Source organism: Callorhinchus milii, unplaced genomic scaffold (genome assembly GCF_018977255.1).
Source record: "Callorhinchus milii isolate IMCB2004 unplaced genomic scaffold, IMCB_Cmil_1.0 Scaffold17, whole genome shotgun sequence".
NCBI lineage: Eukaryota > Metazoa > Chordata > Chondrichthyes > Chimaeriformes > Callorhinchidae > Callorhinchus > Callorhinchus milii.
In genome coordinates, this window is record NW_024704758.1 from 5,216,361 (window position 1) to 5,230,568 (window position 14,208).

Below are 14,208 nucleotides of genomic sequence, written 5' to 3' on the forward strand. Positions count from 1 at the left end.
GTGTCAACAACAACAAGATTACATTTGTATAGCGCCTTTCACGTCGGGAGGACGTTCCAAGGCGCTGAAATTTCACCATCTGTCCCTCACTGTATCGGGCTCAGCCACTCCTCCCTGTTTCCTACACTCTGCTGACCAAAGAAAGAAACTGATTTCACCCCTGGACTTCCTGCAACACGCAGCCAGTGTGACCGGTTGAAAATTGCTGACGATCCTTTGATCACAAGATTGGTCTGGATGAAGAAAGCCCTTTAGCCCATCTGATCTCATCTTTCCACATCACCCCACCACAGCATCAAGCCACTTTTTTTTATTATTATTATTTTATGAATCCAGTGTCCTGGTCTCAACCACCTTTCCTGGTAGCCAGTTCCAGTCATTCATTTCCCTCTATTTAAAGAAAAATTTCCAGTTATTAATCACATTCTGGGTTTAAAAGCAAACACTTTGTCTGTCCTGAAATTACCCTTTGGAACTCTAAACTTACGATGCCTTGTTCTGCTGTCTTGCACTGTTCCAGATTTATTTTTTCAAACCCATTTTATATTTTATTCTCCGCGTCTGAGATGGGAACTCTGAGGTGTGTTTGGTGGGAGCTGTCATTAATACAATACCTTATGTTTCATAGAGCTTCTTATCCTCTAGCCGAAACATTTCAAAAGCTTCACAACACTTTGTGATTGTCTCTCTACTGATGTTACTCCAGCTCCCTCGCACTATCGGGCTGTGCCTGACCCTCAGCTAACCAAAAAAAAAGTTGCACCCACTGCTGTTTCCTCTGAAGGATCACGTGCTGAGCTGTGACCTGCAAGCACACTGTTAATAAGGATTTCTTCACAGATTGCCTGTTGTTTCCTGTTGAAATCTTATTCCCAATTTTGCAGCGAGCTGCAAACTCGAAGTGTGAAAAATGCTGAAGTTTGTTTGACGAGACCGGAGCCCTGTGTGTGTGTGTGTGTGTGTGTGTGTATGAGTAAATGATGCAAGCTGTCATCGATACAATAATAATCCTTACAGAATGTCTCTGAGCACTTCACAGGATTTTGCTGTAAAGTGCAGTGACTGTGTATTTTGTTGGCAAACTTGGCAGCTAATTTGTGCACAGTAATCTACAGTATAATAATAATCCTTGCATTTGATATAGCGCCTGATCATGTTTTTGAGACATTTCAAAGCGCTTCACAGAATATACTATAAAATGGATTGACTGTGTACTTTGTGGGTGAAACGCGGCAGTGTCCCACATCAATCATGGATTGAGTGACTAAATAATTTTTTTTTAAGGGATTATTACCCCTGGAAAAGCGATCCGCGAATTGACTTGCAACCTGGTTCCTACTTACTTCTAGGTTAACAGAGAGTGTGAAGTAAAGAAAATTTCCTAATGTTTCGCCCCACCCGAGAATCAAACCCAGGTCCTCTTGGTAGTGAGGAGAGTGCTCTAACCACTGAACTACAGTGATGGGATGGTGGGGAGGGGAATTGAAGTTTCTCTCTGTCTTTCCAGTCTCTTTTGCTCTGACGACCACCGTAATGGAACCTTGTTATTACATCTCCTTCACCACTCTACCACTGTCACTGTGACAGTTGTAGGTTGATATATCCGTACATCATTATCAGCACTTTTGTGGTTCTTTTCAATATGAGAAGTTTCTCAATATGAGCGTGTATTTTTAGACTCCGGCACTTCCTATTTTTTCACTCATTCTTGAGGTCTGTTTAGCTATCAGGAATGGACTGTCAGGCTCCCAAATGTCAGCTTGGACCTTCTGAACTAAGGGCATATTTGACATGACATTACTTTGTTAAGAAAAAGGATTTCAAACAACAACAAAATTATATATGTATAGCGCCTTTCACGTCGGGAGGACGTCCCAAGGCATTGGACAATCAGTGTTTCGGACCAGAGCTGGGGGTCGAGATCGGGGAGGGTGGAGTGGGGAAGGAGGGTGACCGAAGCCACGTCCGAAGAGGAGGGTCTTGAGATGGGTCTTGAAGGAGGTAAGGGTGGGGTCGAGGTGGAGGGATTGCGCGATGGAATTCCAGAGGATGGGGGCAGAGTGGCTGAAGGCCCGGCCACCATTGGTGTGACGGGAGAGGCGGGGCCGTGAAGCAGAATGGAGCCCTGAGTGGAGGGAGCGGGCAGGTTGGTACGTGGTTAGGAGGTCGCAGAGGTAGGGGGGACCAAGGCCATCGAGAGCTTTGAAAGTGAGGAACAGGATCTTGAACTGTATCCTCTGTGTGATGGGAAGCCAGAGGAGTCGGGCGAGAATGGGAGTGATAAGATTGTGGAGATGTGGGAGAGATACAGGCTGCAGAATTCTGAATAATCTGCAGCCTGTGGAGGGAGCAGTTGGGAGGCCGACAAGCAGGGAGTTTGTGTAGTCGAGCCTGGATATTATGAATGCGTGGATGAGGGTATTGGTGGCCTGGGGTGTGACTCCACCACTGTGTGAGACAGACAATGTTGCAGAGGTGAGGAAGTCATGGCACGGATGTAGGGAAGAAAGGATAGTTGAGGGTCAAACAAGATGCCAGAATTCTGGACTCGCTCAGTGAGGTGGAGTGTGTTCCTTCGATACAGTACAATTTAGGTTTACATATTGCCTTTCACATTGGAAGGACATCTCAAAGCACTTTAGAGGATATACTGTGAAGTGAACTCAAACACAGCAGCCATTTGCACGCAGCATTGTCTTACATACAGCATTGAAGGGAGTGACTGATTTGATCTGGAAGATTGTTGGCTAGGTCACTGGGACAAACACTTCTCTTTTTGAATTTGAATAGTACCTCGAGATCTTTAGCAACCACTTGAACAGCTTTCGGTTTTAATGTCTCATCTGATGCAGGTCACCTCTGACCATGGTTTTCCCTCGATTTTGGACTCAAGGAAGTGTGCGAGGAAATGCTGGACTTCCTCGAGTCCAAAATCAAGAGAATCCGCTCAGCTGTCACTGCCCTCCCAACTTTCATCCCCTCCACTACCCATCCCTCTTTCCACACCTTTGAACCTGTCACCCCCTCCTCTGGATTCACCAGCATTTCCTCCATGAAGCTCACCATCTGCTCCCTGGACCCCATCCCCACCACTCTCCTTAAATCCCAGCTCCACCTCCTTGCCCCACTACTCTCTGACATCATCAACCTCTCCCTGTCATCTGGCGCTGTTCCTACCCCTCAAAACAGCCACTATCACCCCCACCTTGAAGAAACCTTTCCTTGACCCATCACAGCATGGAAACTGCTCTTGTCAAGGTCACAAATGACATCCTGACCATGTGTAACCAGGACTCCCTCTGCCTCCTCGTCCTCCTCGAACTCTCTGCTGCTTTGATACTGTAAACCAGTCAATCCTTCTCCACCGCCTCTCCTCCCACCTCAACCTTCAAGGTTCTGTCCTTGACTGGTTCAGGTCCTACCTTTCATACCACCTCCACTTTGTCTCTGCAAACGGCTTCTCCTCCAGCCCCCGCATCGTCTCATGCGACATTCCTCAGGGCTCTGTCCTCGGTCCCCTCCTCTTCGCCCTCTACATGCTCCCCCTAGGTGACATCATCTGCAGACATGGGGTAAATTTCCACATGTATGCGGATGACACCTAACTCTATCTCTCTGCCTCCATCCTCAACTCCAGGACTACTGGTGTCCTGACCGACTGCGTATCCGACATCAAGTCCTGGACGAGTGACCACTTTTTCCAACTGGACGTCAGCAAGACTGAGGCCCTCCTGATTGGCTCGTGCCAGCACCTCCGCACCTCAGGCACTGGCAGCATCAGTCTCCATGGCTGCACACTCAACCTCACTGAGCCAGTCAGGAACCTGGGTGTCTTGTTTGATCCTGAACTGTTCTTTCTCCCCCACGTCCAAGCCATGACTGGCACTGCCTACTACCACCTCCACAACATTGCCACTACCTCACCCCTCAGGCTGCCGCAACTCTCACCCATGCATTCGTCCAATCAAGGCTCGATTATGGAAATTTCCTCCTCATCAGCCAACTCTTCCCTTCACAAACTGCAGATCATCCAAAACTCTGCAGCTCATGTAGTCTCGCGCACCAGGCTCCGTGACCCCATCGCTCCCACCCGCCCGACTCCACTGGCTCCCCATCGTTCAGAGGATCAAATTCAAGATCCACATGCTCACTTTCAAGGCCATCCTTGGCCTTGCCCCCTCTCTGACCTGCTGATTCCCTACCAACCTGCCGCTCTCTCCGTTCAGCAGGCTTCAGCCTGCTCCATGTCTCCCGCCTGACCTGCCCTACCATCGGTGGCCGGGCTTTCAGCCTCTCTGCCTCCACACTCTGGAACTCCATCCCACAGTCCCTTCGCCTTGCTTCCTCCCTTGCCTCCTTCAAGGTCAGTCTGAAGACCCTCCTCTTCGATCGTACCTTCAATCACCCTCCCACCTCTCTGCCTTCCCTCACCCTTACCCCACCCCTCCCCATGCTCGGGTCCTGACCCCTGACTGTCCAGCGCCTTGGGACGTCCTCTATAAATGTATTTGTTGTTGTTGTTGTTTCCTGTTGCACTGAACAGCTCTCCGGCTATTGTGTGTTTGTTTTGCAGAAAGACTCCGCGCAGGCAGTGACTATAGCTGTGTCGTCTCGTGCTATCTTTGACCTGGAGGAGGAGCATGAGCTGTTCCTGGCGGAGGGCATGGGAAACTACACCAGCCATCAGATAGCACACGAAAACGAACCTCTGGCAGAGGGCACGGCATTGCCCTTCATCAGAGTAAGTGCCCCCAAGGCAGCCCCCGCAGCCAGTCCCAACATCGTTAGTCGCTTGTAAATATGTCAAATAAAATTAGCCCGCAACTCGTGACTCATGGCAACTTTCATCTAAACTTTCACCTTAAAAAAACAGTGGTACAAGCCAAATAAATAGTAATTTACATTTTATGTCGGGAGGACATCCCAAGGCGCTGCACAGTGCAGGGTTTGCACTGGAGTTGGAGTGGAGGTAGTGGTTGTGGAGATAAGGGGGGTGGGGCATCGAAAGATGTCCGAAAGTTCATCAACGAGGAAGGTCTTGAGGTTAGACCTTGAAGAGGTGAGCTGAAGGGACATCCGAGATAGAGTTCCAGAGAGATCGGGGCAGATGCGCTGAAACTATGTCCCTTGACAAGAAACCACCCCCACCCCGAGAGTGGTGTGTGATTTGCACACTTGTCTCTTGCAGGCGGTTCAGATGGTAAATGAGAAGTTATTGGAAAACAATCCCGAGGAGAAGCAACTGTTTGACATCATCCTGGTCTCCAACAACAACGCCCAGAGTGGACTGCGCATCATCAACAGCATCAAGCACTACGGTCAGACACCCAACACGCCCCCGCCACAAACTATTTTCCTCTCACTGAACCTCTCTCCTTCCTCAAAGGTCTTTTCAACACTTTCTGCTTCCGCTCAGTCCAATTCCATTGCTCCTTTTCTCTCTCTTTCCCCGCCATCCCACCCCACCTCCAAACATCGCCCCGGTGTTGGCTGTTCAACCGGTGAGTGGGCCACATTACGGTGTAAATGGGTAAAAGAAACAGCAGTAAAACTCACGCAAGTCTTACCTTTATAAATCGTATAATCGCCCAAGTCATGCTTTCACCCCGAGTCCCATTCAGTTTCCTATCAAAACCTCTTAGATTTCTTTGCACCACTTGTATTAATCACCTCCTAACTCGTAACGCCGCCCCCTACCCTCCATTCACCCCCCCCACCTCTACCGGCTGCATTGAATCACGGGCAATTTACTCTTGATCCGTTGCCGCATGCGCAAAAGAACTTTGTTTCGGGCGATTCGCTGCAAGTTTTACTCTATATGTAATGTGCATCAGTGGCTCCTGTGGATGCAAGGTGCTGGTGATGAGTGAGTGAGTCTTGCTGTTGTCCGCAGGTCTGCACATCACCCGGTTCTGTTTTCTGAATGGGATCGATCCCTCCAAGTACCTGCAATCCTACAATGTCAAGCTGTTCCTGTCAGCAAACGAGTCGGCTGTTTGCAGTGCCCTTAAGAGAGGTGACTCCCAACCCCATAGCGATAGAGTAACCTGGAAAGTGTGAAGCGCGTGGGGTAGTGTGTAACACAAGAATGACAGGTGTGTGTGGTAGTGTGTAACATGGAGAATGATAGGCATTTGGGGTAGCGTATAATACTGGACTGACGGGTATGCGGTAGAGTGTAGCACAAGGTGGGGGGGGGCCATTGTGTGACACGGAGCGTGACGGGCATGTGAGGTAGAGTGTAACACAAGGTGGGGTGTCAATGTGTGACACGGTATGTGAGTGTTGGAGTGTTACTCAGTGTTGGGGAGTTGTTAATGTGCTTATGACCGCTCTTTCCCTCAGGGATTCCCGCGGCGCTGGTTATCCAGCAGGACGTTCAGACGGCAGCAGAGCAGCTGAGGGTGGTATTCGACGGGACTGCGTGCTCTTCTCTGACGAGAGTGAGAACGTTTACAGAGAGAAGGGTCTGGACGAGGTCATCAAGTACGAGAAGGATCGTGAGCACATTCCTATTGGAGAAGTAAGTCGGGTGTCCTGCTGTCCTTCAGACTTGTGCCCGTTCCCACCAGCCTCTGCTCCCCCACAGTCTCTACTGGCTCCCCCCCCACCACCCCCATCCCTTCGTCCCCTCGGCACTACCATAGGCGGCCATGTCTTCAGCCAGTACACCCCGAAACTTTGAAACTCTCTCCCTCAATCGCCCTGCGTTACAACTTGTTGTTGTTGCACTTGACGGCCAGCAATTCCCCGTGAAGCTGTTTAACAGGCATTTAACAGACACTGTATTGAATGGTGTTTTGCTATGACTATATTATTGGCCACACAGGGACCTCTGAAGGCGTTCGCCATGATCCTGGGGAACATGAAGAAGAAGTTCCCCCGGGAGAAGGACCCCATCTGTACCTACCTGCTGACCTCGAGGAGCGGCAGGGACATGGGGGTCCGGGCCATCAAGACCCTCCGGGACTGGGGGCTCGAGGTTGACCAGGCTTTCTTCCTGGACGGTGCTCCCAAAGATCCCATTTTAGCCCAAATCCGACCGCACATATTCTTCGATGATTCAACGCACCACATTCGTGGGGCCCTGGCATCAGGCACTCCTGCTGGCTACATCCCTCCCTGCGACAAGTCCTGAAGAGGGACATTTCGGGCCAATTGGAACAAGGTTTTTCTGTGCATAGCTCCTTCCCTCCCTCAATCCCTTCCTTCCTCCTTCATTCCCTCCCTCAGTCCTCCCTCCCCAACATCCCTCCCTTCCTAGGACTATCCGTGCTTCTAAACTCCCAGCCCTCGATCAGAACTGTTTGCATTATAATTTTGTATGGGCGGTTTGATCAGCAAAAGTTGTTTTCTTCTCCAAAACCTTTCACGGTTTTATTTTTCCAGTGGGGAGGCGAGAGCGGAGATGCCTTTTGATATCCTCTTTCCTTCCTCACCCCCCCCACGCCCCTTACACTTTCCCCTCGCGATCCCTACACTCAGCATCGCCTATATAGTGGTGCAGGTATATCTGCCTTGCTTGGTTACTGCTCTGCGCTTTGAGTTGTTTTGTGAGCTGCGGATTCTGTTAGAAAGTGGCAGAGACCCGACCAAAGGGAACAGAACAGGCTGGGGCCCATTTGGTATTTGAGAGAGAGAAGAGAGAGAGAGAGGGGTAGGTGGGGTGGAATAGGAAGGGAATTTGCCGAGAATCTACTTTACGTTTTAGAGTGACTTTTGTAAGGGAACACAGTCAAAAGGCTGTAATTCAACTCAGCACATATCTGCACTGCCAGTTCTTGTCGCTGGGTCACACATGCTGGTCAACCATTAACAATGCCTTAGGTTATGGCGGACTTGCCAGTATTGTCTCCTCAGGGCAAGTTCAGCTCTTGTTATACGTTTTTTCTCCCCATCTCAACCTCTACCCGGGATATGCACTTTGACCTGAGCCGGTCATTCAGATTAGACTCAAACTCTCTTTATAAAACAGAGGAACAATTATCAGCTGACAGCCCTGCATTTTATGGAATTTATTGTAGAGTTGGCATCTACACCAGAAATCAAAGTCTAATTTCCAAAATAACCAAATAAAGTCACCATATCTGAATAATAATAATAATACTTCTTACATCCGATACAACATCTTTCGCGTCAGGAGGACGTCTCAAAGTCCTTCAAAAGAGTTACTGTGAAGCGCAGTGACTGTGTATATGTAGGCGGACACAGCAGCCCATTTGCACGCAGCACTGTCCCCAAAACAGTGACCAATATTTATTTGGGGGATTATTGGCCCGGACACTGGGAGAAACTCCCTCCTTTTTTCAAATAGTGCCATGGGATCTTTAATAGATCGATGGGACCTCGGTTTAACGTCTCATCCAAAGGACAGACAGAATTCAGTTGCTCTGATTTTAGAGGTTTCCATCCACATAGCCAGTGAGATGTGGATTGTAATCTCCCAGAAAACACAACACACACACTGAATTTTAGCATTCAGTTTGGGAGATCAGCTTTTATATATTCAGGGAGATCAGCTTTTGCGAATTCTATTTTTGTTAAAAATATATGTGGTTATTTACCCTTTCAAAAGCGCACAGGCAAAATTTGTGCTCGTTTGTGCTTCGGCTGTGAGATGCTGCTGGCTTTATAGAAGGTCATAGACTTTCTCGACCTTGTGCTCCCGGCTCCTTCGACTGTGGGTCCAACACACCGGCACTCGCCATTGTTTCCTAACGCGATCTGCTGGGTGACTGGTCTCTTTGTTGAGTAAATAATGTCAGTCACTTGGCTGCAGTGACTGAGGTGCTTGCCAGGTGTCTGCACTGGCTACTGAGCTCTGGAAGGTGGCTAGCGGCAGGAATCGAGTCCAGGACGAGAATGGAATCTTTATAAACTAGGTCAGCGGGAAGAGTTGCTGCTTTTAAACCTTTTTGCAGATAGAGATACATTTCTGGGTTAAACTAATTTATAGTGTATTAAAAAATAAATCAGTTTATGTATAAGCTAAGGTGTGAGTGTGTGACCTTATAGATAGACCGTGTAGCTAATAGAGAGCGGCTTGAAGGCAAAACTATATCCTGTAGTTAATGTTGAAGCTTATAGACAAAACTTTAGAGCTGGGAGTGGGTTACAAAGAAGCTAATCAGATAGTTGATTTATAGGATGTATTAGAGTACTAAATAAACGGATCCTGTTTCATATGATAATAATAATAATCCTTGCATTTGATATAGCGCTTTTCACATCGGGAGGACGTTCCAAAGCGCTTCACAGAACACACTGTAAAGTGAATTGACTGTATATTTGTGGGCGAATGCGGCAGCCAATTGCACACAGCAATGTCCCACAAACAGTCGTAGATTGAAAATGACCAATTTTATTATTGTTTCGTTTTTTGGAGGGATTATGATTTCATAACCTACTAATATCAGAGCTCGAGTGCTGTATATTTTGTCCTATGTAATCTATAACCAGGTATATAAACATATATAATGAAAGTCACATTGCAGACCTGGAGCGGTGAGTGCTACATTGCCAGGTATCGGGTAATTCAATGAGTCCTTCCACAGCCCTGGGATTGCCCATCCTGGTGTGTGTTACAATACCTTCTTAGGACTAGTTATCGGATTAGTTTTACTCTAAGAATATTCACTGTCATTGTGAATGGGTGCAATGGAGCAATGCTTTTATTAAAGCACAATCCTGGAAAGTCAATCAATCGCATTCTGAATCATTGGTGACTGCAAAGTCAAGAGGAATACTATTATTATTATTGGAGAGGGAAGGAGATCTGTAGTTATTTATATTTCTAGCATATTGGGTCTTATAGTCCTGAGATTAACTGCCCAACTCACTCCACAGCCCACTGATCTGTTGGGTTAGTGCAGGTTAATCAAGGAGTGAGTGCTGAAGCCATTCAAGTCCATCACAGATGAAAAAGGTGGCAGAGATATTTAGAAAGTGAAGAAAGGAACCTGTGAGGGTCTCTGCACAGTTTTGTTCACGCTCATCTTAGAGAGTCGAGACTTGGGAGTCCCTCAGAGTAGAAGCAAGTGATAGCTAGCGTTCCTGATCTTAGCTGTGCTTTGGGTAGCTGGTGAGTGGAGGTTACGCTGAGGTATTTCTGTCAGAATATTTACATACAAAGGTAAAGAGTGACAATCGGGCTTCCATCTCCTAGAGTTCAGGAGCCGAAGATATATTTTTATAAAGCCAGGCTATTGGGCTACACGGAATTTCGACCTTGGCTAATAAGGGTTGGTTATATTATGGGTTAAGATATGTCCAGCATTGGATGGTACACATGACATGGGAGTTTTTGATTGTCGCACTTAGATTTGCTGTGCAGGCTGTGTGGTGCTATTCAATGTTGGAATGTTATGGTAAGTTTTTTTTCAACACAGTCACGAGAAGCACAATCTTCTCCGAATGTTAGCATGTCAAAGCAATAATCCAGCTTTATATTCTTTCTCCGTTGCCAAAACTGTATGGACCACTAAGTTATTTATTCAGTATTCTGCACTCCTCATGTCTACAATAAATCCAAAAGCTTTCACAAACTAGTCTCATGTTTGTTTCTGTTTCCTCTCAAACCTGGAGAGGATGCACCAGAATTGCGCCTCTTGTGTGCACAGGGGAAATTGTTGACTTAAATTGTTTTTCTCTTATTTGAATGAGAATTTGAGCAATTACAGAGCGTTAAATCGGCTTCTATAACGTTTGCCTTACAGTACATCACAGTGCGGCTGATCAGTGGGAACTGCCTGTGTGTGACAGCCTAACTGTGTCATGACGTTCTTACTCCCTTGCCTCCTTCAAGGCCCTCTTCTTTGACCAGGCCTTCGGTCACGGTCCTTCACCCTCTATCCCTCAAGTGATGTGAATAGTCCGTCCCATGTTCTTGGCTTACAGTGATCATTAGAGAGGTCATTGCTAAGGAATTTTCACTGAAAGGCAAATAAACCGACTGAGGCAAAGATTCGCAGGGTAAGAAAGATTATACTTCACGATTACGGAAATTGAGAGTCATTTGGCTGTTATTGAGCACATATAATTGTGTCTGGTTTAAGCGCATTCAGGGCCTGAGAATGGAAGCCTTGTTGAATAAACCGAGCTCCTGTGAGAAGATTATGCTTTCTACTCTTTCTTTGTTTTTAATCTTCTGTTTACACTGGATCAGATCGCACTGAGTAAATCTCTCATGGTTTTAAGACCCACATCGGGATTCTTAACTCACGGTCAAGGCTGCTAGAGCACAGTGCCTAGGGACGTACTCCCGACAAGAAAGGCACTTTGTAAATGCAATGTTTTCTTGTTGTAAGAGGTACCATCCTTTGGATGGGACGTTAAACTAAGACCACATCTGCCTGTTCAGGTGAACATTAAAGATCTCAAGGCACTTCTAAAATTTCTCCCAGTGTCTACGAGCAATGATTAGACAATCTAGGACTCTTCAGTCCTGAAAAGAGATGTTTCAGAGAGAATCTTACAGGGGTGTCCACCATTTAAATGGGACAGAGAAAGTAAATCCAGAACAATACATGAGGATGCACCGTGACAGTAGAACAAGAGTATACAGGTTTAGAATTACAAAGGGTAATTTAAGGACAGACACCTGGAGACGTTTTCTTTATCCAGAGGGTAATTAACAACTGGACAGGTTGCCAGGAAGGATGGTTGAGGCCAAGACACTAAGCTCATTTAAAAAGCAGTTTGTTGCTGTTCTTGGAGGATGGTAGGGTGGGTATTCTGGAAGGATGAGTTCAAATGGGTCAAAGAGCCTTCTACATGGAGTTCTGTAGCTCAGTGGAGTTCTGTAGCTCAATGGTTAGAGCACTGCTTTGCAAGCGAGAGACCTGGGTTCAATTCCCGACAGGGTGAAACCTTGGGCAAGTTTCCTCACTCCACACTCCTGATAATAATCTCTCTCAAAAAGAATAATAAATTGGTAATTTCAATGTATGACTGTTTGTGGAACACCACTGTGCGCAATTGGCTGCCGCATTTCGCCCACAAATATACAGTCAATTCACTTTACAGTCTATTCTGTGAAGCACTTTGAGACGTCTAGAAGACGTGAAAAGCGTTATATCAGATGCAAGGGTTATTTATTATTATTTTTATTACATCCAAACCAATTTTGTGAAACTCTCCTCTCTCTCTCTCTCTCTGTTTGCTGACTGGGGTTTCCATACTAATTGAGCGAGGGACGGACTCTAGCCAGGCTGGCAGGTAAATGACTCGCATCAAAGGTCAATGTGGGAAGTTTCAATCCGAGAGAGCAGCTGGTGTGAGAAATGGAGACATTTACACAGATGCGATAGAGTTCAAGTCAGAGTTGGGCTGTGGCACAGAGCAGAGGAAGCCGCATGCAGATAGGTGTTAATGTTATCGTTCCAAAAGTAGGTCTCAGCCTTGTGGCCCAATAATGTGCAGGGCTCAGAGCTGGCAAGACTGTACGTCTGGTGAAAAATGTGTGTGCTTGTGTGCGCTTGTGGATCGAGAGGCCGAATATTGTGACTGAGTAGATGTAAATTGCGTTACCAGTTGCAGTTGAATCATGCCTTGCGGCTGCAGGAGGATGTGGTCTGAAAGAGAACAAAAAACACCCTAAGAACATCGTTTGAAAAATAATTGTTTGGATTGCCAATAATCCAAAAAATAAAAAATAATAATTCTTATATTTGACATCGCACAAATAATTTCAAAAACATCTCAAAGTGCTTCTCATGGAATTGCTACTGAGGACCCAGACAGTGATCCGCCAATCGACTAACAACAGTTTGTACTGGCTCTTTTAAGCAGCAATCCTTTCAGTCCCAACGACCTGCAATTTCCCCATATCCCCGTTGCTTACCCCTGTTTAGATATCTATCTCGTTCCCTTTTGAAAGCTAATATGGATTCTGCCTCAAGCACCACTCCCGGCAGAGTGTTCCATATCCTAACTACTGGGTGTAAACTATGGACCACACTGTAAATCAGTCACCCACTTCAACCGTTTGCTAGTGATATCTCAGACTTACACCTCGCCACTTCAGAAACTACCCACGGGTTCAGCATTCTGGACTTGGAACATTATTTGATCATTGCTAATCACCTCTCTCGCCATCTTCCGTGCATGACAACATTTCTCCTAACCTCCCTGTCTGCTGGCTTGCTAGTTATCTTAAATTGATGCCACGATCATTGGCAAATCGAATAAAAGTAGAAAGAAGCGTTAAAAGCCTGCAGTTTACTTATAATAATCCTTGCATTTGATATAGCACCTTATTACGTCTTTGAGACATCTCAAAATGCTTCACAGGATATACTGTAAAGTGTAGTGACTGTGCATTTTGTGGACAAAACGCGGCTGCCAATTGAGCAAAGCAATTGATTACTTGTGATTCGATGAGCTGTGAACTGATTCAGGCTGGCAGGTGATGTGACAGCGTAGCTGCGTGGCTCAGTGTTTAATACAGTGTAAAGTAACTCTTTGTGTTATATTCGACTGGGCCAATGGCTCCAGCCCTGATCGTGCAGCCTGACTGCGTCATTGAGTAATGGATAGTGAAGAAACTTGTCACAAGGAAGTAGCGAGTTGAGGCGGTCAGGGTCACACGCTAACCACAAATGTGGAATGCAAGCCGCTTGCAAAAGAACTCTTGAGTCAATTAAGTACTAAACCATATCTAAGATGTGTTTAATTTCTCCCCAATTTAGATGACTCATGTGGAGTCGTGTAGTTCAGTGGTTAGAGTGCTTGTCCTGAAACAAAAAGACCTGGATTTGATTCCCGAGCAGGGTGAAATATTGGGCAAGTTTCCTTACTCCACACGTCTCCATTTACCTAGCAGTAAGCAGGAACCTGGATCGCTTTTCTGGGGTAATGATCCCTTAAAAATTTGGTCACTCAATCCTCGACTGTTGTGGGACACTGCTCTGCGCAATTGGCTGCCATGTTTCGCCTACAAAATACAGTCAATTCACTTTACAGTATATTATGTGAAGCGCTTTGAGACGTATCGAAGATGTGACTAGGTGCTATATCCAATGCAAGGATTATTATTATTAAGTGAATAACGAGTTGTATGTTTTTATGGTATGTTAGGTATAGCAGCTTTCAGGTTAGCTGTCTCGGAGCACTTCACAGTGAATTGCTGTCAGCTGTGGTGACTGTATATTTTGTGGGTAAACACGACAGCCATTTTGCACACAGATATGTCCTAGAAACAGCCATTAA

The 14,208-nt window shown here is 46.4% G+C and overlaps 1 protein-coding gene across 1 annotated transcript in view; it reads left to right on the forward strand.

Moving 5' to 3' along the window:
• Positions 1 to 7,465, forward strand: part of LOC121850338 (cytosolic 5'-nucleotidase 1A) — an 8,327-nt gene extending 862 nt beyond the window's left edge. Inside the window, 6 exon segments of the mRNA XM_042341568.1 lie at positions 4,574 to 4,741; positions 5,189 to 5,318; positions 5,894 to 6,016; positions 6,346 to 6,412; positions 6,415 to 6,523; positions 6,830 to 7,465. Of these exon segments, the coding sequence (XP_042197502.1) occupies positions 4,574 to 4,741; positions 5,189 to 5,318; positions 5,894 to 6,016; positions 6,346 to 6,412; positions 6,415 to 6,523; positions 6,830 to 7,138 (906 nt within the window). The 3' untranslated portion in view covers positions 7,139 to 7,465.
• The last annotated feature ends 6,743 nt before the right edge of the window (positions 7,466 to 14,208 follow it).